Genomic DNA, 26549 nt, shown 5'->3' with positions numbered 1-26549 from the left:
GGAAGTTCTTCCCAGAGAGAGTGATTTGCCATTGGAATGGGCTGCCCAGGGAGGTGGTGGAATCGATGTTACTGGAGGTGTTCAAGAAAAGACTGGATGAGGCACTTAGCGCCATGGTTTAGTTGACTGGATAGGGCTGGGGGATGGGTTGGACTGGATTATCTTGGAGATTTCTTCCAACCTGATTGATTCTATGGTTCTATGATTGGTGTGTAAATTCTGATAGACACTTAGTGAAATCAATTCGTATAGCCTGATGAACTTTGTGCATAGTGCATTTTATTAGGGAACTGCAATAGCCAGAAGATGAACATATCAATAAAGAAACTGGTAATTACTTGTGGGAATAAGTAGTTCATCTAAATTTGGACTAGGAAAAAGATTAACTTGGAATAACAAAGGTCTTAAATTTGAAAGTGAATAATTCCTGTAAGGTTTTTTTTTCTTATTTCATTATTTACATAATTTAAGTTGTGGTGCAGTTGGTGAATTATGATGTTATCCCATACTTATGTAGACTTTGCCCCTTTCTCCTCAGCCTGAAGATTTGTCCAATATGTCAGTCTCTTCTGGGTTTGGAATAACCCTTCAGAAATGTGGTATGGTAAGTTTTCTTACATTTCTCTTATTAATTTGATAGGAAGTTTGTACGTAGATGTCCTTGAAAACATGGGAACTGTTAGTTTTCCTTTCCTTTTTTTTTTTTGTTCCCTGGTGTGTTTTATTTAACACTGGATCAAGCAAGCCTTAAGTTTTTCTTATTAGAGACAGTTCGTCTTGCCTGACCCTTGCAGAGACAAAGTGCAACCAATTTTAAGATAGATCTGGATTCAGCCACTGACCTGCTGCATGTGAGGATAGAGGATTCAGTAGCCAGTACAGAAAAGGTGATATTATAACCTGCATCAGATCGTTTGCATAGAGATGAGTGAACATGCATCACGTCTCATGGCACTGATTACCTCCAATGTTGTTGCTGAAGTGACAGCACATTATAATTAATGAGGCTGAATAGTGACCATTTCAGACAATAAGAAGCACTAACACAGAATCTTCTGCTGTCAGGCTGTAGACTCTCAATATTTACAGCAGAACTTCTCAGAAAGTTTGAGACAGCTACATGTTGTTTTTTCCTGCTATTCATAGCACAGCCTCACACAGGTCTATTGTAGATGCTAGGATTATCAGAAAATAATTTTCCTGTGCTATTTGTTGTAAATTACTGAAAATGTTGCAGTTGTATCTGTTTGTGTTCAACCTTCAGCTGCTGTTCACATTTGATTTGCCATTGCTTACCTTGTCAGCTACCTCAGTCCTAATTTGGCCGAACAGATGCTTTCCTTCTAAGAGGCAAACTGGCCATATGGTAGTCTTTAGCTGTTTTAAATGGAAAAAAGTGAATTTTGCACATTTGCCTCCTCAGAGCATGGAGATGACATATGTTTAGTTTTTGGAGTCAGGATTTTTCCAACACCTTATTGCAGAAATAGCCTTATTCAAACTGGAGTGTTTAAATTTTACCTACACTTCCGTTACCCAGTCCCTTGCTTCTTTCCAGAAATGTGCTCCTGGAACAGCTCTGTTCCATAGTGACACAAATCTTCAGGAGTTTAAATTTGACTGTTGACTTTTTAACACATTTACCTGTCTTGTTTCTCAATCCTAAGCCTTCCTACATTGCAGATAATTTGTTAAGCCTTCGTTTTTTTCTGTCCTTACCTTTTTCTAGTTGTTCTAACTTATTTCTAAAAATCTCCATTCCTTTCACTTCTGTCAAAATTCCTTCCTCCTTTATTTTCTCCCACCATGTCCTTGCTCTTGCTGTGGTTCTCTCACTCCACTCTCCCACGTATCTGAGTGACATCACTTCCAGGGAGCAATGACGCATGTGTTGCACTTCAGTGGCAGAGAGAAAATGGAGCATACACTTTGGAATCATCAGTGGCTGCCATTAGGTTTGGTTCCTGTCGATGGTTGGCAGCATAACCATTGCTCCAAAATCAGGAAAAAAACATCTATAAGTAAACAATTAATTCCATACTACATATGTCAAACCATGTGGCTGCCATGAGCTCTGGTGCGATTTGTGATGCCTGCCACAGTTTACATTTTTGGAACTCATTTATCTTCAGGCTGCTTTATATTTGGTGGTGTTCAAATACAGAGTAGGTGTTCCCTAAAATGGAAGAGGAGAAAAAGGTTTGACCTGAATTGTACTTTGGTCAGTTCAATAAGTGCTAATTTGATGTCATTATTAGAAGCCTGATAGAACATTATGGCTGTATTATAGGCCACCATATTACAGACCTAATAAAGTTTTAGATGATTTTGGTTTATCATGAGTTGAAAAAGGTGGGCAGTTTGGAAGGTGAGAGGTCAATAAGCGACTCTGTGCTCAAAGTAATTTCATTTCATTACATAATTTCTGAGTAAGAATTAATGATTTAATGGAGTAAATAAGTAAAATCAAATGAGTGTGTGTTGCTAGAGACTGGTGATTAATTTTTGAACTTGACCACTAACTAGAAGCAAAGCTGTGAACTCTTATGTTCATGCATGGCTCCATCAGTCCTCCCTTGGGAAGGGCTAATTGTGGCAGCTGACGGCCATTGGAGAGGCCAGTTGCAGTGAGCAAAAGGGGAGTCAGAGACCAAAACTGCTTGGAAAGAGCTTGTTTGCAGCAAGGACATCTTGCAGAAGAAATATTTTCATGTACAGAAGTTCAAAGTTAAGAATTTTCCAGGCTCTGGTTACAAAGTCGTGATCCAGCTTTGTGCTGTATGAGGTGTCACAGGGATATTCAGATTCTTGGTTTTACTTCTGGCTCTGCATGAACTGGTTTTCTGACTTTTGTCTCTCTGTCGCTTTGTCTTCAAGCATCAGGCTGGTATAGCAAAGGTTAAAATGTCCTTGGGAGTTTGAGATCAAGCTGAGTGCAGTGCCATTTGCAGATTGCTCAGAATGCCTTCAGAAAATAGGTTTGTTTAGTACTCAGGACCATGAATTTCGCAGTTAGGATGCACATTGTAGAGGGTTAACCTTTCTGGGAGGAGTGACCTTGAACCTGACTCCAGGTGGCCTTGACCCTTCCCCAGGGGTGGGTCTGAACACCAGCAGGTGATAGTTTAAGTGTCTCCCCTTTCCTCTCTAAAAGTCCATAAAAGCAGGGAGACGTCTGGTTCTCTCTCTGCCCTCCCTCCCTGCCAGCATCACCGTTCAAGTTTCCTACTGCTTTTATTCTTTCACCACGTGCCCTTCATCACCACGAGGAGGACAAAACCCATTGCCATCAAATCTGGTTGTATATTTACATGTTTGTATCTTGTTTTCCCTTCCCTACACCTTTGTAGCTTCCCTACCTCACATACCTTTTATTTATTGTTAAACTTTTCTTCTTTAAACTTGCAAATTGCAGTGAGATTGTTTATTTGGGTCTGCATACCTTTCCTTTCTCTCCATCTAATTCCTTTTCTTTTGGGAAAGAAGGGGGAAGAGGGAAGGGCATTCTATAAATTGTTATTGGTTCTATCAAATACATTTGAGTCTCTGGGAATTTAAATGAGAACCGAGACACACATACAGCCATTTTGCACCAGTAACACTACTATTTCTGTTTTCAGGTGGATGTTGAACATGATGCTCAAATTGCATACATTACACTTCTGATTAATAACACCAACATGCTGCTGTCAGGAAACATCACAGATCTTGTCCTCCTGGACAACATCACTGGTCTACATGTTCAAACAAACAGTGGTAATAAGACCACAGATGGTATGCAGATTTACAGGAAAAGATTCTTGCAAGGTAATGCACAGTCTTCAGGGATGTGCCCATGATTACCCCCATTTAAGAGTATCTGTTGAAATCACTATATTTATTTAGTTAGCTAGTTTTAGTGATGTAAATTCCCTGATTATCATTAATACAGATTAGGAAATCTGGGAAAGGTTCTGTGCTGCAGTTCACAATTCTATTAGTTCATATTTTGACTCCCACCTTTGAACTGCTTCTTATCCCTCCAGTATGGAAATGAGCCCTTGTACTCTCTTAAGTGTTTCTGCCATGAAAATAAAACAGAAGCTTTCATGGTAGTATTTGTTTCTTTTGAATATTTTAGAAAGATGCTGCACAAGCCATTTTAGTCAACTCTGACAAGTCTTCCTTCTTTAGCCAAGTGTGACAGGTTGGCTTGTTGTGGTGCATTGCAGTTGCAAAAGGCCAGGCAAGCAGGTACATCAGAAATAGGTAGTTCTTCTCAGTATGTGTTCTCCTCAGACTGATGACTTACAGAAAATGAGACCTCACAACGCGCAGAGTGTTATCAGGAAAGATATGTTTTAATCAGCACTGGGTGACAAGGTGAGGTCCTCCTCAAAGCCCTTGCACGCCTTCACCTGGTTCAGGTAAAATATTTATGCTACAAAATCATGCATATTCACTACAGGGGTAGGGTTATTACAATTAGTTCAAGCTTAACCCCCCTCCTTTGTGTTTATCTGATTGATGATGCTTTATATCAGTGCTCACATAGGTAATGATTTAACTAGGTTTCTACACTATGTTCTTAGCCCTTTTCCCATATCACTGAGAAAATTATAAAATCAAAGCAAATAATGGAGATATAAACCTGGTCCCTCCTGGGAGTCAGTGTGTTCCTTGTGGCCAGTGTGCTCTTGTGGCTAAGATCAGTAGCATCCTGGGGTGTACTAGAAGGACTGTGGTTAGTAGGCTAAAACAGGTTATCCTCCTCCTCTACTCTGCCCTGGTGAGGCCACATCTGGAATATTGTTTCCAATTTTGGGCCTCTTGGTTCAAGAAAGACCTGAGGGAAGTGCTAGAGAGAGTCCAGTGTAGAGGCACAGATAGTGAAGGGAGTGGAACATCTCCCTTTTGAGGAAAGGATGAAGGAGCTGAGTTTCTTTAGCTTGGAGAAAAGGAGTTTGAGGGGTGGCCTCATTCATGTTGATAAAGTTGTGCAGGGCAGTGTTGGGCAGACGGAGCCAAACTCTGCTCAGTGATGCCTAATGATAGGACAAGAGGCAGTGTGTGCAAACTGGAGCATTAGAGGTTCCACCTAAACATAAACTTTTTTGCTGTAAGGGTGACAGAGCCCTGGAACAGGCTGCCCGGAAGGTTGTGGAGTTTCTTTCTCTGGAGACATTCAGAACCCACCTGGATGCATTCCCATGTGGCCTGCTCTAAGTGACCCTGCTCTGGCAGGGGGTTGGACTGGATTGTCTTTTGAGGTCTCTTCCAACCCCTAACATTCTGTGAGTCCTTTGGTAGCGGTTGAATCATTGCACGTTCATAACATTTTACATTCCTGGTTTCTTCATCTCCTTTTTCTGAAGCATAAACACATAGAAAATTAGCAGCTTTCTTCTGAGAGTTACTATATTTCTCTTGGAGCTTTAGAAGCATTCAGTGTTACCTGTTTATAGTTGAAGTATCTAGGGTGTTTTACTGATGTTAGATTTCCAAATAGGAAGGGGAAATAAGCAGACCTGGAGTTGTTTGCTATCTGATTGCAAATAGATAGCCAGACTTACTTCTAATAACAGCAGTGTGGGTTGTGATTACAGGGCTGGTGGTTTTGGAAATACAAAGGAATTGCTGGCTCTCAACAGAGATTTCCTAAGAAAAAATGAGCTCTGAGAAAGAACAGAAAAATGACTGTCAGAAAAACCAGCTTGCAGAGCTGATGTGGTAAACCAAGTTGGAGCTATTATTTAATTAATTACTGAATCTGGAACTGAAGCTTGCGTTTCCAACCCATATACATTGCATGAATCAGCATGAAGAGTACTAAGTGGAAGAAAATCCAGTAAAACCGGGTTTCTGCATAGTTTAAGGTTTGTTCATTGCTGTGCCAGCCTTGGGCTCAGCCCCCTATCTTGCCACTCGGGATGGACAGAAAGGCTCTGCCTACACTGGCCTGTGTCTTGTCATGGTACGTTAGCCATAAGAATTTTCCAGTGCTCCAGTGCATTGTGAATAAAAATTTACCTGAAATCTCAGTCAAAAAGGAAAAGATCCAGTGCTGTTCCAGGCCTTCCCCAGGGATCTTTGAGAAGTTTCCCTGGGACAGAGCAAAACTCTGTATCTCTCCTCTCTGGATCATGCTGGTAGGCTCTGGCTGCCTCCTCTACAGTCAGTTTTAGTTTACTGCGGCTTGGTTCCTAGGTGAGGAGACACAGTCTAAAGGGGAACCTGTAAAGCTCCTCAGATGCTTTATTCACGTTGAACTTGCTTTTCAGATTTTGCAAACAGTTGTAACTGCAGCTGAGCTCAGCTGAGTGCTGCTCAGACTCACCGAGTTGTCTTGTGTATGCAACTGTAGTGAGTTGTTTTCAAGTTAATGTGGATACTATTCTGGTTAGGAAAATGTGAGCACAAGTACTTAGAGGTCACTGCTGCACCTGCCTGATCTACACAACTAATTTTTCCCCTGTTTTAAAAGGTGGAGAACACTTTGCAATCAACTACACTGCACTTCTTGATACAAGAGAAGTGTGGGATGGCAGAGTCTTGACACTGCCTGCAAAACTAACTTTCAGGAGTTCATCACAGGTATTTTCTATACAATTTTGTTTTGCTATTTACAATTATTGTCAAAATCAAAGAAGTCTCTAAGATGGTTCTTGTGTGTCTATGCCATGAGGCCTGCATGAAATGAAGTTCTTAGACTCTCTGTTTGCTATGAATTTATAAATACATGATTCAGTCTTTCCAGCTTAGGAAGCCCTAGACCTCCTTAAGTGAAAATAAAAAGGGTGAAGTGTGTTTGTTTGTTGTCTTGTAGCTTTTCTCTCTGCTTGTGTTTTTTTCCAGTTTATTTGTGTATCCTGGAAGTAATGGTGTCCCACATATTTATGTGTATTATTATAGTGTATGAGAGATGGAAAGTTTTCTGTATTTTTATCAGAACATTATTTCTTTCAGCCAAAACCTAAGATGCAGCAAAGAAAAACCTCATTTGCTCATAAGAAAGACGCTTCTTTGCTATGAGAATTGCAAAGCTCTGAAATAGACATTCAGAGAAGCTGAGGAGTGTCTGTCCTTGTTGACTTTTAGAGCACCAGGACAACTGGTCTAACACTGCAGTTAGCTCAGCTTTGAGTAAGATGCAAAACAAAGGAGGCAGGACAAGTGGTTTCTTCCAAAGTAAAATTCTCCAGTTCTTAAATGTAGCTTAGTGTTTTTTTTTCTGTAGTTTTCATAATTTGATGTAATTGGGCCCTACAGATGTACTTTCATTTTGACTATTGTATCTCCTTTGTTTTAGAGGGAATAAATGTTCAGTTTGCATAAGGGTGGTATTAGAGTGGTATAGAGTAAGAGGAAACAGGGAATTGGAAGAGCAGAGATGTCTGAGCTAATTGTGGCTCCTGTTCTGTGCATTGCCAGTCAGCCTATTTTTTATATGCACAGAGAGATGTGATTCTGTGAGCACTAAATATACCTGTGTGATTAGAAGGGAAGGGTAGCCCATGGGGCAGCGTTCACATATGTTGTTATTACCTCTAAGTACACTGCAATTGTCTGTAAGACTTAATTGAGCTTTAAATTTAATGAGAAGTGTAGCTTGTCTTCTGAGGAGAGGCTTTTCTCAAGACTGGACTATTTGCCAGTGGATTCTGCTCTTTTTTTTTAATACATTTAATCTTTTTATATCTCTCTCAGAATAAAACACATCTTGTGTCACTGACATCATCATTCACTATAACTGAAGAAGGAAAGACTAAGGTAAATTCTGTAAGATTTGGTATTGTGTTGACTCTCCTGCTTAAATTATGGACAACCTAAACTAAATCCCAGGAGCTAAGGTTGGGCATCATTCAGCTCTTGGCTGTTAATGGTACACAAGTTCTATTTTCTCTGATTTTTAGAGAAAGAAAACAGGAATCAGTGTAGGAAGTCTTTGTTGTTCTAAAGCAGCAATTTATTTAGTGTGGAAAATCCAAAGACATCCATTATATTCCTAACTATGTTTTTTGGGTTTTTTCCCTTTGAATAATTGTACAGGCACAGAGAACTGTGATGAGCTCTATGCTCACCCATACCTGTGCCTAGCTCCCATGAGAAAGCTCTTCGCCTTCCTAGAAGAGTAGAGTTATCCTCCACCTATTAAGAGAAGATTTCTATGTCATGTTGTTACACAAATCAGAAAATAGATGAGAAAAATAAGACAGAGAAATAAAACTGCAGTCAGAAGCATAGTTTGTGTTTGTCTTTTATTTTTTAACTGGTCATCCTTCCAGCATGACTTTCTGTTCTTGGCTTCTGAATTAACATGATTTATGAGAGGCCAAATAAACCTTCAGAATTACTTTGTTTGCAGCAAGCAGCTTTATTCTAGATAACTTTGTTAGAGTGTTCCCAACTATATCCACAAGTTCCATTGCTAGAGAGATGACCAAAGTGTTCTCCTCCTGCCCTGCATTCCCTTAACAGGCTACTGTGTTGCAAGGGGCCTTTTTTCAAGAGGCTTTGGCATGGTTTACAAGAGCGCTTTTGTGAACACATTTGCATTCAGCAGAGGAAGGGAGTTCATTTCACTCCAGTACGTTTTTGCCCTGAATGTATCACTTATAATTTAATGTTCATGTGGATTGGACTTGCCAAAACAGATCCTGAGGACTAAACTGCTTGTTCTTCCTGTGGGCCTGTCCCATGAGCTCCTCTCCACCTTTTAAATCCCTTTGAAATCTCCACCTTGAAAATGTGGCAGAGGGGCCTTTTGTTCCACTATTCTCTTGCTGAGGATCTCTTGCCCTCTTGGTTGGTATTAGTGTAATAGATAAAGGTCTAGACTCGGCTTTCCCATAATTGAAGATCAAGTACTCATTCTGTTAAAATGAGAGCCAGAATTAAGCATGATATAAAGCAAACCTATACATGAGTTAGAGAACTCATTGTTCCTGGATAAAGGTCTAGTGAGATTCAAAGGGATTGGACGTTTGTATAGCTAAGAATTATCCTTGGAATTACCTTTAATGTGTTTTTTTTGGAAACTTATTCTTAAAGGTATAAACCATTGCAGTATCAGACTGAGTTAGAAAAATAGCTTCTGAATGGTTTTCTGTAGAGTTCAGTGTGAAATGATCTGCAGCTGTTGGTGATGTCTAAGCTGTGTTGGTCTCAGTGAAAGCTCCTGTGATCCATCACTATACTTAAAAACTTTATGGTATATTTTTTCTCTAACTTGATAGTTAGACCTCAACAAGTTCTTGGGGACTGTTTCACAGTCAGATCAGATTGGCTCAGCCACACTTCAACATGCTAAATGAACAGGCTTTATGATTAAAATGTGTGGTAAAGGTGTGTGGAGAATACTGTAATTTTTGAAAAAGCTTAGAAATTATGGAACACATCATGTTTCACGTGCATAATATTTGCCTTTGGGCTGTGGCCAAGCATAAGGTGTTTAACGGAATGAAGTCAGTTTGTGCAAGGAAATTGTCATCAACTGAAAAAAGGTGTGATGTATTGTATTTCATCCATATCTTCAGCTGTCACTAACGCTCTCACTCTCAGCCTGTGAAACCAGAAGTCTGATGTGAAGTAGTTCCTTTCAGTTAGAAGTATGGCAGATTTACAGTATACAAAAGCATATCAGAGAGAAAAACTAGGCAATAAAAGGATACAATTCAGCTGTTAAATTGGAATAAATCCTTTTCAAAGTGTGGACCACATTTGATTATCACTTTCTGTGCAGCATTACTGTTGACTCTTGTGATGGTTTGGGGGTTACCCCGCCCCCCCCACACTTTTGAATTTGCCCCAGCTAACTCAGACGGACCCTGGGAATATAGATGAAGCAATTTATTTACAGCTAGCAGAATTTACAAGCAGCTATTTACAATATATACAGTTATATACAATTATATACAGAAATATACAAAGGATAAACAATACAAAAGCACAACTCCCCTCCCAGAAACCTAGGTCCCCAGGAGGGGCTCTCAAACCACCCCAACACCTCCCCCGGCCCTCTCAACCTTACCCCAGTTCTCAGGAAGAAGAGAGGTGCAGCCAAGAGGTTAGGGAGCAGGGTTAGTAGGAGCAGGGTTAATGAGATGTGACCAGGTCTAAGGCAAAAGCAAGAGTGAGAGACAAAATGGAGAAAAAGTCTTTCTTCTTCCCAGAGTTCTCAGCGTGACTGTGAGAGAAGTTGACATCAATTGTTTTCATTTCACTGCCCGTTATCTAGTTCTGTTACCAAAACATTCTAGCTTGCTTCAAACTAGCACAACTCTGTGGAGTCCTCTCAGGTTTCTGCTCCAAGTGATGACCAAGCCCATTTTGCAAGCAGCATGTTAATTATTTACACTTCCTAGTCTCAGCAGAGTGATTAGTTTGTGGTGAAACATTACACTAATAGCTGTGCTGTGTTTTTTGTGCAAAGATCTCAAATACCTAAACAAACACTGAATTAACTTTTGCTACATAGAGCATGAAGTAAAAATTAATTTTTAATGCAATTGAGTTTAAAGATTAAATTAATTGCTAAAAGAAAAGGCCTACAAAGTTATTGGCCTGGTATTGTGGTTCTGGTGTTGCTGCAGTTCTTTTCTGGCTGGCTCATGCAGGAGCTACAAGGGTTCACTCAAACTGAGGGCTTTTGTCAGCTGTCAGTTTCATATTTATTCAAAATCATATTGCTGCATTTTTGCCCATGGTGATCACTCAGTTTTATTGAATCAAGAAATGGCCATTAATTGAAGGTAGCCAACATCAGACCAGATTTTCAGAGCCTGTGAGCAACATCAAATGCCATCAATCACAACAAGACTTAGGAGAGTTTGGCAACACTGCAGAGTAGGCTGTTAGTTACAGGACGCCCAAAAGTCTCAATACCTGAAATTCAGTCTGCGGGAGTTCTGTTGCTTGGAGTTATACAGGATTTTGGACTAAGTGAACATAACAAACCAAACTGACTTGAAAACCTGTAGAAATAGACACTTACTTTGAAAATGTTTATTAAAAATGTAGTACTTATAACTTAAAGCCGAGAAACCCTGAAGTTGTGTGAAGCCATTTAAAAATTATTTGCTTGCAGCTATAATCCTTGAATCTGATCTTTATATATATATTCAAAACGTAGTTTTAACAATATGTTCTTTTCATTTCAGATTTCTTACAGCCATGCCATCCATGCTTCAGGCTTCTTCATTGCTTTTTTTGTTTCCCTTATATTGACAAGTGCTGTTTTGTTCATTGTTTCCCGAAAACAAACATCGAAATGGAATTTCTGTAATAAAAACCAGGTGAGTCATACTGTCTGGACAGTACTTCATTTGAACTTTTCCATTGACCATATCTGCTGATGAAACTTGCCAACTAAGACAGATTATGTAAAGAGGTTTTGGAGATAAATAAAAAAGCCACCAGGGTTTCTGAGTAATGTAATCTCTACAACCTCTTAATCTGGAGCATAATCAGATTTAGAGGGGAATGCAAGAAGGTTAATCTGACTGTGAGTCCCTGAACGTCAGCTTCAAGCTGGAGGGAGATTATCCCTTGGCTAGTAGTTTCTTTTCATATTCTTCCCTTCCTCCTTTCTACTTCATCCCTCAAAATGAGAGGAAGGATAACTATGAGCTATAAGCAGTTGCCCAGGGAACAGACCACTCCGAGTACAGCGGATGTGGGTCCAAATTGTATTTCTGTTTATCAGAAATAGGGATTTTAATTTAGGCTTTTTAGTTCCTTGGATGTGCCTTAATCTCTTGAGTGATGAAGCAAAACAGTTGGTTTTGGGGATGGGCCATTTCCAGTGTTCTTTCTCTTAAGAAGTGCAAGTTTGAAGAAAATATTTCAGTGTATACTGGGATGGAGAGAGAAAACAGTCTAATAAATATTTATCAAGTTGGCTCAAGTTCCAGCTTTTGCTTCTATTAATTATTTATGTATTTATGTAAAGTGGAGCAACTTCAATGGGAGGGAGCTAGAGACACAATCAGAATATTACAGTGATTGGAGCAGTCCTCTAAGAGAGGTGTGCTCAGAGGTTTGAACTCCTCCTTTGCTCAAGCAATGGTAGATCTCCCATCCCAGAGGAGCTCACAAATCACTTCTAGCCTTATTTACTGTGGTTGAGAATTACCCCATCAGAATTTTTATTTCTCTTAGGTCTGCAAAAATAATCACTTTAAATGAAAAGGGCATGCCTTGTTTCTTTTTGCAAACAGTGCTGTGATAATGAAATCATAAAATAGCCATTTTGGTCCCAGCATCAGATACTTATAGTGGGGTTTTTGTATAGTAATTTTATTAGCGCTCGTTCTCAGGGGAGTCTTGCTGAACTGTGAACCAACTGAGTCACTTCCATCATTCAGAGGATTAGTTTTCATGTTGTTGACCTCATAATACTGTAATCTCATCATACATTATTTGTATACTGCGGTACTATTTAAAAAATCATCTAGAAATTTTGAAGTCTTCAGAAGCCTCCTGAAGTCAATGTAGTCTTCTGGCTTCTCCATTCATTTCTTCATTTGTATTCCAGATCAGGTGCATACAGAATGTTCAGCCTGATAAAAAAGTATCATCTGAATTGCACAGTGTAACAGTGTAGATTTTTTGTAATCTGATGTTTTCATTTTTTTTTAATAGGAGCTACATCATGAACTCAGCCAAAATCACAAACTCGAGCATTCTCAGTTTAATTCAGGTGACCTTTTTAGTGAAGATACAATTATGAACGACCAAATCATCGATATTCTGTCCTTTGAAGAGTCTCAGAACATGCTTCGGGCTTTAGAGGAGTAAGAATTCACTGCTGTTACTTTACATTTATTGCATTTGTAATCAACCAAACCTTTGAATATATTTTGTGTATCTGCTCTTAAATTTCTTTTTATAGTATCTATTTACACATAGGATTGCACTATCCAAGCTTTTTGAACTGTGTTATGTAGCTATCTGTAGGAACTGAAAATCATCATGCTTCATGCTGCCTGACCTATAGAAGTTGCAGTTTCATCTAGGATTTAGTCATGTAAGTTTTCTAATCTAACAACATCTACTTTTGCTTCTCTAGGGTTCATTAAGGAAACCTTTCTGTGTACAAGAAAATGGCAAAAGAATATATCCTACTATTGCTGATCACATTCTGCTTTCAGAAGTGTGGCTTTTGTCAGAGAAAAGAGAGCCCCTCTTGGTTACTAGCAGTGCTGTTTCCAAAATACACTGCCAAACACCTGAATTGGAGTCTAGGGAGTAACAGCTCATAGTGCTGCCCAAGAGGTGCCACGTAGCTGCAATTGGAGAGTCTGCTGTATAAAACAGAAAAACTCCTCATGTCAGAATGCCAGTCAGGGCTGTTAGACAGAAACATGTCACTGTTAAAGGTCATCGGTTCTTCAGCTGAATGTGATAAAAAGGTCTGGTGTGAGGGCAGAGCAGATTTCACTTGTTCAGTCTTACCCTTAGCTCCTGGCATGTCAGGTTACAGGCAGTTATGCAACTATAAAAGCTGTAGAAGCTGAAAAGGAAAAGTTATAAGGCCATGGAAGTAATTTTCTTTCTTAAAGGGTAACTAACAGCATTATTACTTCCTGCCTTTCCTTGATAATTGGGATACTTATCTCTGTAAATTGCATATTAGTCCTTGCTTTTATAACTATATAGCAACCCAGGCTTCGAGTCATTAAGAAGAACAGGATCAAGCATTTTTTAGAACTTTAATATTAATTTATTTGAAGCACAGTGAATATCTAGCTAGTTAGAAAAAATGCTGGACAGTTTTCAGATATGTTGTGGTTTAGAAAGGTAAATATTCTGGCAAACCTTTGTATAGGATTATTTTGCCACTGGACTTTTTCTAAACCCATAAAACAGGATTAATTTCTTAGTTTGAGTATGTATCCACAGGCTTAAGTTTTGCAATAGTCTTGTGCAGTTAGCACAAACTAAGTTTCTCTTGCTTCCTCTTCTTCCATCACAGTTTCTATTTTCTCTGCTTCTGAGGAGATAGAACACTACAGAATGAAAAATAGATGCCCATTAGCAAACAGTCACTAACCTTTTTCACCTCATGCATTAAGTTTTCATCTTCCAGGATGAGGATGGTAGACAGACCACAAAGGCATCCAGAGATGCAGTGGTTCCTTCTAGGAAAGATGACCGAAAGGGAGTGAGACAGTACTGTGAAGGGCTCACGTCAGCCTCTTCCTGTTAGCTATGTGTGTTTCCTAATACCTGGTTAGGTTGTCACAGTTCTTCTAATATCTTGTAGTTTTAAACTGGACCTTCTGACTCGTGGTGGTGACACATAGAGGCACTTAGCGTATTTTTTTAGATCTGTTCTTTCCTTTTTATTTCCACTCCTTGAATATGTGTATTCAATTACTGCATACTTTCTCCTCTGCTTTTAATGATGCTGCATTTTATCTGACTGAGTGAGGATCTCTGCAATGTGAGCTCCTACACCCAGCTGCCCTGAGTTCCCATTTCTACTCCAGGATGAAAAGGGCACCTTGAGGGTATGATTGTTCTCATCCTAAAGCAGAATTGCAAAAAATGAGTCATGTGGTTGCTGCACCCACTGACCGTGAAGCCTGGAGCTATTAGGCTGATGAGCTCAGCTGGAGGGGTCTAGAGGTGTGTGAGATGAATCCCAGTTTTGCAGGTCAGTTGGTAAAAATGACTACAACATTACTTACATTAGACTCCTGCAATATTATTTCTGCTTTCTTCAGTGGCTGTAGTCCACCACTTGTTTCATCTCTCATTGTCAAAACTTTCATATGATATTTAGCTTAGGATGCTTCCTCATCTCTTAATGTTGATTTCTTAGTAATTTTGCAAGTTGGGGCAAAGCAGTCCTTTAATTTCTGATCTATATTTCTTGAAGGTTTTATTTTAGTCTTATACTTCCTGAACTGTTGTACAGTATCCAGATTTTTAGCTGGTTCCAAAGACAAAGATAAAATGCTGTACCAATGCCTTTGGAGCTTCTCTAGCAGCCATCTAGACTAAAACTGGAGTAATCCTTCTTTTTTCTGAATTACCTGCCTTTAGGATAGTAATTTGCAAAATATAATGGCAATAAGAAAGGTTGTGTTTGCTGATTTGTTAATGGATAATTGCAGTCAATTTGCATGGATTCTGTGCTTGAATTAAGTGTTGTAATCTTACTAATTGTGATCACAGTCAGATTTTCAACAAAAATACATTTTGTTTTCTTACATGTAGTGTCAATTAGGGTTTCTGTAAGGAACTGAGGACTGAGGTTTATGCTGCAGAAGTGGCAGTGTACTGAGGAGAAAAATAGGGCTGGTACTTGGAGCAAAGTGTCTTTTTGTCATTGTATACCAAGACAAATTTCAGCATCATAATCCTGGGTTTTATTATTTGGGGAGGCAAAAGTGTAGGGACCTTTTTTGAGAGCTTTTGATAATGCAGATATTTTGAACCAACTAACCAACAACATCTTGTCTGTATTCTAGTTTGGTAATCCTCCTGCATGTTTTAGTGCAGCTGTGTCGCTTTCTTCCTGTGGCATACTTAGCAGCTCAGTGTAACTGATAGGTTCTTTTCAGATTGCACTGTGACAGTAAACATGATTGGCATCATTCTGCTGCTTTGTTCTTTTGTCCAGACACAAATGAAAAAATTACTTCTCTGAGCAAGAGCCACAGGTCTTTTTTGGTCCTCTTTTCAATGTAAAGTTATGCTAATAGTTAATGACTTTTACAAAGTGACAGTGCCAAATTGTTAAGCAAATGTGTTAGGAGCATGTGTTCAATATTTATGGACAGGGACATCTTTGGAGTATAGACAGTTTGCAGTGTCAGGAGGATTGGCTGGAGAACAAAATATACCTTAAATATTTCACAAGGAAGCTTCTTAGTTCCTCATTTTGTGGGTTTTGTCTTAATAAGTCATATCCTTGGTGTACATTATGCAGCAAAACAGCTGGGCTTTACGTCTCAGTGGGTTCCTTCCTGTGCATGTTCCTGAATATTGGCCCATTGGCAATGAATGCCAATGAGAAGCTATGTGATTTGAATATTTGACATGTGCACTAGAAGATCAGGTTCCAGAAACTTGTATATGTCTAGAAAAGAATATGAAGAGAGTTGAGCAGCTTCAGTTTGTGTCCAGTGTTAAGAAGTTTGATCAGGCTCATAGTCTCAGGTGATACGGATATGCTAAAGGCAACTTCATTGCCTGAAATGGATTTCTACTACCACACCATTTCTTTTTGTCTTCACTTTGTGGATTTATGCTTCCTTGAGTGCAGAAGAGCTTTAGGTGAACCTGAGTCTGCCAGCTGATGCACAATACACACTGCCAATTATTTTGGGAAATCACTAAGTAATGTGTGTGCATTGCAGCTGACTTTCTTCTGATGGTAGAGAGCATTGAGGCCAGTGTTCTAGAGAACAGGATCAAGCTGTCTCCAGAGAGCCTTGACAGAAAAGTCAAAACCAATCTGCTACTGTATCAGAATGTAACTTTTTCTTTCTAAATGTAAATTTCTTGCTGTACATTTCAATTTAATTTGCTCCACAGCAAATGTGGTTTCTTTTTAACCTTGAACTCAAATGGAAAGCAAGAATAAAAGATCACCTTGTCATAGCAGCTAGACCTGAATATCCCTGCATAGAAAATGGTGAGAAATAGCATTGTTAGCATAAAAAACCAATAATTGTGGTGCTAAATTTCTGTATTTCATAACTTTTAAAAAGAGTAATTGAAATTGTAGAAGCTTTGAACAGAGGGTGTATTCATTGCTCACTTTCTGTGCAATGTGTACAGTGCAGGAATACAACAATCAATAATAATCCCATGCAATGAAGCCCAAACCCTGCACTTGTAGTTCTGTGTTATAAATGCTGTCATACACTTGATGAATGTCTAAACTGTACATTTTTTTCCATCAGAGAAACTCAAGTGCTAAATAGGTGATAGGAGTCCATAAGGCAAGGCAACTGAAGGAAACCAAGCATTTGTAATGAATAATAATGTATCTTTTTTATCTAAAAATGGCTTTTTTTTCCTTTGATGTTGGCTATGAAGAAATCATGTTCAGAATTACATGGATCATTTCTACTATCTACCCAGAACAATTCATCTCACCCAGAAAACAGTCTGCTTTTGAGAGCAGAGCTGTTAGTGATGCTTTATGCCATGTAATTTGGAAAGAAGATTGATATCTCCTATTGCTTCTGTCAGCTGAATACTCCAAGTCTGAGTAGATCAGAATGATATGAGTAGATCATAGCATCATAGATTCATAGAGTGGTTTAGCTTGGAAGGGCCTTAAAAATCATCTAGTTCCAACTCCCCTGCTGTGGGCAAGGACACCTTGCACTAGACCAGATTGCTCAAGGTTTTGTCTAACCTTCATGACCTCCCCAAGCAAACTGTTCCAGAGTCTCACCATCCTCACTGGAAAGAATTTCTTCCTAGTATCCAGTCTAAATCTACCCTTCTTAAGCTTCAACCCATTCCCTCTCATCCTATCAATACAAGCCGTTGTAAAAGGTCCCTTCTTGGCTTTCTTTTAGGCCTTCTTCAGGTATTGGAAGGCCACTATAAGGTCTCCCTGGAGCCTTCTTTTCTCCAGGCTAAACAACCCAAACTCTCTCAGCCTGTCCCCACAGGGGAGCTGCTCCAGCCCTCTGATCATCTGTATTAACACATATAGGCATAATACTAATTTTGCTTCTGCTGGCATCCAAGCTGAAGTCAGTGCTTTTAAAACCAGTAGTAAAATGTAGGATAACTTCATTGGAAGCAAGTCTGAAGTGTTTGTTATGCTCATTTTGCAGTGAAATATCATTGAGCTCTGTTGCAACAGCTGTGTTGTCACTAGTTGTATCTTTTATTTTGCTGAAAGTCACTGCTTATTAGTGTTCATACTTAGTGTAATCAAAGGTTCTCAGTCTCTTAAGTGTAGGAGATTTCAAGTGTGTTTTAAAAAAAGATGAAGTTAAGGATTGAAATACCTCTACTCTCTTCATGTTGCTGTGGAGAGGTAAAGGAATTTGATAGTGAAGCTGCTGCCAATTCTAGTACTTAAGACTTTTGGCAGGTTGGCAGTAATAATTTCTTTTCCTGAAGAGCCACTGGTCTTTCAGTGCAGTTACTCAGCCTTTACTCTCTTGTGGGGTTTTCATGTTTGGGTTGTTTTAGTTTTCTTTTCAAATTTTAGGCTGTTGATCATGAGAATCCAATTTCTGGTTTTGTCAGCATCTTGGCTTTTTCTGGAAAGCTAAACTGAAGCTGTGACTCATCCATGTGAAAGCATCCTTAGAAGCACCATACCTTTCTTAGCAATTGTGTTTACTGACCAAATGTCCTGTGTTCTGTCAGCTCACAGGGTGGATGTCCTGTGGAACAATATTAAGAACTGGCAGAGAACCTCCACTCCAGTCAGAGCTGTCTACAGGCCAGTACAGCTACTAGTGTAGCCCAGGGTATCTTCAGACCTCCTCTAACAGAGGCAGGCAGCAAGCAGAGACCAGGGGAAGCAATGTATCCTGCTCTCACTTAGGAGGGCTGAATAATCTGTGCTGTCAGTAGCTGTTGGTGGCTGTTCAGACCTCATGTTGTTACCTCTGCTTCTACTTCAACACATTTGTGATCTTCTACAAAGATTTGCACCTGGTTGTACTGCATCCTGGATAAATCCCCACCCCAAAGTGTTTGCAGTGTCTGTCGTCACTGGAGAGTTTGAGAAGCAGGGATGGGTAAAAAGGAGGGAGAGACTACAGGGAGTAGGATACAGAACTGCACACAGGGTCTGCATGGGCACAGTAGTTAAAAGCTTCAAAAATATAACCAAAACAAGAAAGAAAGCAAACACAGCCTAACTTACTGATGTTGTATTTCTAACCCCTCAATAAATAGATGATTTAGGAAACATCTACAACTGAAGACTTTTGATGATGTTCTTTCTTGCACTGGCTTTCTTCACTTGCTTCTTCTAAAGCCAGCACTGGCACATGCTGTTGGCTGTATGATTCTCCCTGTCTGACCTCTCCAGCTTCACTTCTTTGAAGTGTGAAAAGTATTGCATGGACCATAGCATTTCATTTTTGTTCTCCTTTTCCCTTTCCTACTGCTAATCCACTGCTATTTTGCCCATGAGCAGAGGAGATGTAGTGCTCTGGCTCAGGCAGTAGCAATGGGTGCCACTAGGCTGGGGGACAGCTGTGTGTCTGCCCATCCCCAGCTACATTCCCCTCTCCAGCAGGAGCTGGTGCAGCTGCTGTGCTGTGGTACTCTGGGTCATGGCTGCAGCAGGGCATCTGAGACAGTGCAGACACAAACCATGGCCCTGAATGACATCTTTTTGGTGACACTGTGTACCACATAGGAATGCTTTTGCAGAAACTGCTACCCCAGGCCTCCAGTCCCCTTGGGATGCTGTTGTAATATGTATGCTACTAATTGGCTGCCATTTGCAGATGAGAGATGAGTCTCTGAAACTGAGTAACTTTTCTGATTTTGGTGAGAAAGTGTCACTGAAGGGCAGTTTGCTTAATATTTCACTCCCCTTTAGACTTCAGAAGATTGTGTCACAGTATCTTTGTGAACTCTGAATTCATTTTTAAAATGTCAGAAAGCCATTAGTTCATTTTAGCACTGTTACATTCAGCTGCTACTCTGTTCTCCTGTTCAGAAATTTCCTCTCTGAGCCTCTAATTTGAATAGGAAAGACACAAATATTTTGTAGTTAATGAGAGGTTTGCTTTTTGAGAGCACAGTGTGGGTTTTTTTTTTAATTAAATGCAGATGTTTCTCTTTGACACTAGCTGCTTTCCTGCATTGTTTTATTAGGTCCATGGAAGACATCAGATGCTGAAGCACTCTTTCTGCTTCTCTGTGTTTGGCGTCTGGGATTCACCCCTCCTAGATCTTCTCTGACTTATCTTTAAATCCTCTTCCTTTTCAAGTGAGTGAAAACTCTTTACACTTGCTATTTGCAGCTTTATTTTCTACTTGTCTGTTCACCTTTCCTCCCCCCTCCACTTTTATACCACCAACCTTCTGTACTGTCCTCGTCCTTTTTCCACATGCTTTGTCCAACAGAAGCTTTGATCTTTTTCATCAATGAAATGCCATCTGCTACCTGTACTTCATTGGCTTTCATGTTTATGTTGTGTTGAATATGTGCAGGAGGAGATCTGAGACCTTTTAAACATGAATTGCTGTAACAAGCAGAGTGCAGAGCATTTAAAGCAACTGACTGAATCTACCTCAGTTTCAGGAGGCAGGGAGTGTCAGGGTGGGATTTTTTTCCCTGGACGTTGTAAAACATTGCACGTTTAATCTGTGGGTGGGATTTTTTTTCCCTAGATGTTGTAAAACATTGCTCATTTAATCTATGGGTGGGATTTTTTTCCCTAGATGTTGTAAAATATGGCACATTTAATCTATGTGATAGTAAGCATTGCTTTTTTCATGAACTTGTGTCTCAAGGCACTTGCTTTATTGTATGCGCAGGATTCCAGTTTTTTACTGACTGATGTCTGAAACTCCACATTGTACTGATGCAGCTTGTTACAGCTGTCCTCAACCTCTCAATTGGATTAAGAGCTTGAAACAAGGTTTCTGGTGCATGGGATGAGCTTGTCTTCCTGCTCTCTGCTATGTCAGAAAAAGGCAGACCAGAAGCAAAGTGCACCACATGGAAGGTAGATGTCAAATTTTAACAGATCCAACCTTTCTTCAGCTCCCACTGAATAGAGGTAATGGACTCACTGCCATCTTTCAGGGACCTGGGAGAGCTGTGGCTTGTAATCACTATTTTTGCCATGCTATTACCCTTGGATTGGTGGAGCAGCTCACTTGCTGCTTCTGCTTCATTGCCTTCTTTAGAGGTGTTTTCAGGAAAATGGAGGCTAAGAGTTGCGGATTAAATACTCTAGATATTTTAACAGCCTCACTTGCTGACACATGAGCATCAGGTGAACTATGCCTACTGCTCCTCCTGCGTTTGACATCATGATCATGAGAAGTAGAGTTAATTTGGTACCATAGTTCTCTTTGTGGCCTTGGATTCTGGCAGAATGCAGTCCTGATACATCAAAGTTTTCTTTGTGTCTTAGGGAACTGATCAGGTTGAGCCTTGTTTAATTCAGCTTAAATCTGCAGTGGTGAAATCGAGTGAAAGAAAAAAGTGTGTAAGAGAAGCCTAAGGGCTGCATTAAACCCAGCATCCTTCCAGTTCACAGCTCTGGCCATAGATAAGGAATAATCAGCTGCCATGGTGACAGGGCTTGGAATATGAAACCCTGCTGTTGGACTATGAAGTAATACAGCTTAGCTAGGAAAAAGGTAAATCCAGGCCGTGAGTCCCAGGCAGAGCATTGGTACCTGTGTTAGAGGGACTGAGGGAGCTGTTGCAAGGCATGTTCAGCTGAAAATAAATGAGGATTTCTTTGTACACAAGATTTCTGAAGTGACCAAACATAGGCTAGGCTGTTCCCTTGATGTGTTTCTCGCAAGGAAGCACCAGTACAGCAGTCATGAAAAGTAGAAATGAATCCAAGTCACACCTGTTAATGCGAAGGCTTGCAGGTCACAACCAAACTACTACTTCTTCCCCTAACACCCTCCTCCTTCCTTTATCTCAGTTCCTAACACTTGCAGAAGTGGCAAGAACAACCTCTTATTCTAAGTCAAGATGACAGGCTGAGAAACGAAGGTGGTTATAGATAGCCTGACTGACTTTACTATAGTTTACAGCTTTCACATGTCATGGCTTCGTTAAATAAAATATTTTAATTAAGAATTAAAAAATAAAACTTGTGCTTTTCTAGTCCCTCCAAGATTTCAAAACACAGCACACTGGAGTGTATTAAACAACATTTTCCATGCTGCTTCACGGACTACCAAAACCCACCACCATCCATCTCCATATTTCACTGTAGGTATGGCACAATGTGTCATAGTTGAAGATGAACACAGACAAATATAGTAGGTGTAAGAAAAAAAAAGAGCTGTGGGGTTTGTTATTATTATTTTGCTTTGTTTTAGTTAGGGTTTTTTTTGGTAAGAGTAGAGTGTCCTCTTTGTAACCTTTTCTAAGCAGCAGTGAGCTTCCCTGTTTAAATACTGTACCTCATTTGAAACAGTGTTCTAAAGAGGAAAGCTGATCAAGGTCATTTGACAAGTGATTGTAATCCTGCCGGAGTTAACTAGGCCTGATGTTCAAAGCCATAAGGATTCAAAGTGTGGGCAAAATCTGCAAGTTGAACAATTTTGTAAGTTACTGCACTTTGTGAAACAGTCTTGTATTTTAATTGCTTTTCTAGAACTGTCATAGGAGGTTGTAGCCACGTGGGGATTGGTCTCTTCTCCCAGACAACCAGCAGCAGAACAAGGGGGGACAGTCTCAAGTTGTGCCGGGGGAGATATGGATTGGATGTTAGGAGGAAGTTCTTCACAGGGAGAGTGATTTGCCTTTGGAATGGCCTGCCCAGAGGGATGGTCGAGTTGCTGTCCCTGGAGGTGTTCGAGAAAAGCCTGGCTGAGGCACTTAGTGCCATGGTCTAGTTGATTGGCCAGGGCTGGGTGCTAGGTTGGACTGGGTGATCTTGGAAGTCTCTTCCAACTTGGTTGATTCTATGATTCTATGATTTTGTTTTATTTATTTAACTTTTCCTATCTGCAATGGAAGTGCAAGAATGGACGTACTTCATTAAAGTTGCTGTAGTACAAGTTGGCTCTCCCTGCTTTTTCATAAAGGATTACTGTCACGATTAGTAAACTCATGTGCTGTGATACCTCTGCACTTCTCTGACTACCATCCAATTATCCATTATTGAATGAGTTTGGATAGCCCTCTTTTCTGAGATTGTCTGTAATTTGTGATTTCAAAACAGTCCTGATTGCTCTTCTGCAGCTTGGAGGTTGCCAGCCTGACGCGGGCAGATGCTGATCTGGAGGCTTATCGGACACAGATGTGCAAGGAAGTGATTGCTATGTTGATGAAGAACATGGTTTCAAGTCACAGCCTCTTTCCTCATGTGGAGAAGAGGATAAGTTCAATGTTCAAGATTCAGTTTCTTGCAATGGAGAAAGAGATTCAAGAGGAGTATGAAAGGAAGATGGTGGCTTTAACGGCTGAGTGTAATCTGGAAACTAGGAAAGAAATGGAGGCTCAACACCAAAAAGCAAGACATGCAAATGAAGAGGCTGAAGAGTTAATGAAGAAAATGAGTGAAAAGGTAAATCTGGTACAAAGTCAAGGAATTTTGCATGATACATGGTTTTACATTGATGTTTTTTCTTTTATGGCAGAATTATCCTTGTAGAAGACTAAAGAGCTCTGCACAGCAGAGAGATGGACTTGTTTGATCAGATCCAGAGGGGGGCCACAATATTTATCTGGAAGGGCAGGCTGAGCGTGTTGGGGTTGTTCATCCTGGAGAAGAGAAGGCTCTGGGAAGATCTCATTGCAGCCTTTCAATACTTAGAGAGGGCCTGTAAGAATGATGGAGACAAACTTTTTAGAAGGGCCTATTGTGACAGGACAAGGGATGGTGGTTTTAAACTGAAAGAGAGGGAAGTTAGACCAGATACAAGGAGGAAGATTTTTTACACTTAAGAGTGGTGAAACACAGGAACAGATTTCCAGAGAGGTGGCAGTATCCCCATCTCTAGGACTATTCAAGGTCAGATTGGATGGGCTCTGTATAACCTCACCTAGTTGAAGATGTCCCTGCTCATTGCAGGGGGGTTGAATAAAATGACCTTTAAAACTCACTTCCAACCCAAAGCATTCTGTGATTCTTTAAGAGAGATTGTATGTCATAATGTGTTTGGAAATTCTCATGTCTTATTTGGGGGTAGTTGTTATTAATAAACTGTTTTACTTGGCCAGAAAATGAGTTTATCTGAAGAGACTCTGTGACACCTGCTTGTTATTACTTTGACTTTCTTTACGATCACTTAAACCTTGCAAAGTGCTAGATTTTTATTTACTGTTTTTTCTGCAGCAGTTCTGAAGAACTCCAATCAGACACTGTGTGAAGTATTTGCACATTCAAAGCAGAACAAACTTTCTGCATCATAAACCTTACAATTTTGGTAAAAAGCCTCCAATATTTGTATTCTTATTTTGAAGAAAACAGGAATATAGGCACAACCAAAGGCTGATTTTCTCTAAACTGTGTGAAGGCAAGCAAAAAAATCTATATTTTAAACAGAGCAGGGAGTGGACTTCTCTTGGAAATAGCCTCTGGATAATAGTGAGATAAATTATTTAAGGCAGAGGCATGATACTTTACAAGTTTGGAGTCTCCCTTTAAGTAAAAGCTTATTACTTATGTGTGTCACTTCCATTGAAAGATCCCTCTAAGTACCATTACCCAGGATTTGATAGGTGGCCACTAGCTGGAAGCAAAGCCTGGCTCATCACTCCAGTGTCCCATGGACAAAATTATGCTCCAACCTTCCATGTTTTTTTTCAAGTATATTGAATGTTTACTTCAGTGTATATATTGAATATATTGTGTATCTATGTCATATATTGAATGTTTTACTTCATGTATCCATTATACTTCATGTATCCATTACATTTTGAGTATTTCACCCTGTAATCTTAAAATGGTAAAATACCCAAGTCAGTGATTCATGCCTGTCTAATGCTAAGAGGATTAAGATTTGTTAACTATATTAAGAGGCTGACTCTGTGGGAATAACTAGTGTAGTTTGTTCCTTACCAGTGGAGTTTTGCTTTTCTCTGGGTGTTGAATGTGATGCTGCTGAGTTTCCAGCTGTCTTTGATTGTAGAGAAGTCATGTTGGGAATATAATCCTTTAGACCAGTGTGATCCTTTACATGTGCTTGTGCAAGTATTTTGCCTTCATTTTTATTTGCATGTCATATACCTATAGCTGTTAAAGACTATTAGGTCAATTCATGATTAAGGTTTTGACAAAAGAAGTGTTTTTTGCTGAGCTTGACCCATCAAATGAACTACAGTATGTGGAGGCTCTCAATAAGAACTTTAGTTTATCAGGCTGTTGTTTTTTGGAAAGTTGATGGCTGAAGGCTACTGCGCCAGTTGAATTTCTTTGATGTTTCCAGATGAATTTTAAATTGGGACTCTAGGGAGCTTTCACATATCTAGGATATGAACATTCTGAACTCGAGGTGATGAGGAAGGGGCATTTGTGGACATCGTTTTAAGGATGATGTGAATTGTACTTTACAGAAATCTTTCTCCTGTTGGTTATAGAGGGAGCCTAAACTAGATACCTAGCACTTCAAAAGATCTCTCTCTGAGATAATTCTTGCCTTTGTGTAGAGAGAGGCCTGACTGAAACTCGATAGGTGAGCTTGCACTAAATGTGCTGTCAGCAAAACAGCTTTTCTGTGCACAAAAGATGTTGGTATTGATTCAGTCTGGTTTGTATTGGAAATTCTGTATTGTAGGAATCCAAGAAAGAATTAAGGCCAATGCAGGACTTGTCCTGATCCATTTATCATGTGCTAATGTCTTGCTGTTCACTTGCTGTCTGTGAAAGGACCTGCTTTAGTACTTGCCATGGAACCTGGTTCAAAAGGACATGCTGGAGCGCTAGCGGTGGCCCACACTTGTGTGCCCGGCAGCTGATGTCCAAGAGGCAGCAGTCAAAAACAGTGTATAGGGTTAACACTCCTGGGGGAGTGACCCTGAACCTGACCCTAGGGGTCTCGGCCCCTCCTCAGGGGTGGGCCACACTCCAGGTGATGGTTAGCCCACTCCCCCCACTTCCTGCGGTATAAAAGAGGAGCACTTCCTGCTCCTCACTCTCTCTCTTTTCGCCCTCTTTCTCCCTACCTGCGTTCACGAACACACACACACACACTGATACTGCATACCAGCCACGAGGCAGAGACACCATCACACTACTCGGGTTGTATCCATCCCTGTTTTGTATTTTGCTGTTTTCCCTTCCTTATCCTTTGTAAACTCCCCTACCTCCAATCCCTTTTTCTAAGTTATTGTTAAACTTTTCCTTTTTAACTTCCAAATCGAGTGAGATTGATTTATTGGGGTGTCCCTACCTTTTATCTCTCTCCCTGTCTTTTGGGGAAAGGAGGGGGAGGAGGGGAGGGCACTCTATAAACTCTATAAATTCTATAAATTGTCATTGGGTCTACCAAATTTATAAGAGTCTCTGGGAACTTGCATTTGAACCCAAGACAAACAGCTAGAGCAATAACCTCCTTCCCTACTCAGCTGAAGCACACAGTGTACATTCCCTGCCTTTTGGTTAATTATTTGCTGTCTGCAGTGTATTTCTTGGGAATGAAGAGTGAGGAGTGTGTGGGCACTCAGTGCAGAGAGCAGTTCTCCTCAGATAAATAAGGAACTTAGAACAAGACCAACATAACTACTCTTATGTAGCTCTGCTGGCATAAGAAATATTCATTGCTCTGTGGGCCATGTATGATTTGATTTTCTAATGAATTTCTGCCTTCTGAGCTTTAAACTATGAATACATCTTAATGGAGAACTAGGAGAAAGTATTTCTTGCAAAGAAGCTGTTAAATCAATTGCCATTTAATTCTACTCCTTTGCTGTAATT

The 26549-nt window shown here is 40.0% G+C and overlaps 1 protein-coding gene across 1 annotated transcript in view; it reads left to right on the top strand.

Annotated features, from left to right (window-relative positions):
* The window catches only part of EVC2 (EvC ciliary complex subunit 2), a 64881-nt gene that overhangs the window by 9402 nt on the left and 28930 nt on the right, over positions 1-26549 (top strand). The window contains exons 4-10 of the mRNA XM_064151494.1: positions 539-604; positions 3621-3807; positions 6464-6573; positions 7687-7749; positions 11139-11273; positions 12622-12773; positions 22874-23198. Of these exons, the coding sequence (XP_064007564.1) occupies positions 539-604; positions 3621-3807; positions 6464-6573; positions 7687-7749; positions 11139-11273; positions 12622-12773; positions 22874-23198 (1038 nt within the window). The remainder of the gene's footprint in view (positions 1-538; positions 605-3620; positions 3808-6463; positions 6574-7686; positions 7750-11138; positions 11274-12621; positions 12774-22873; positions 23199-26549) is intronic.

Source organism: Pogoniulus pusillus, chromosome 11 (genome assembly GCF_015220805.1).
Source record: "Pogoniulus pusillus isolate bPogPus1 chromosome 11, bPogPus1.pri, whole genome shotgun sequence".
NCBI classification, from domain to species: Eukaryota; Metazoa; Chordata; class Aves; order Piciformes; family Lybiidae; genus Pogoniulus; species Pogoniulus pusillus.
Note: the sequence above shows the minus strand (reverse complement) of the source record. Positions and strands in the feature narration are given on the sequence as shown.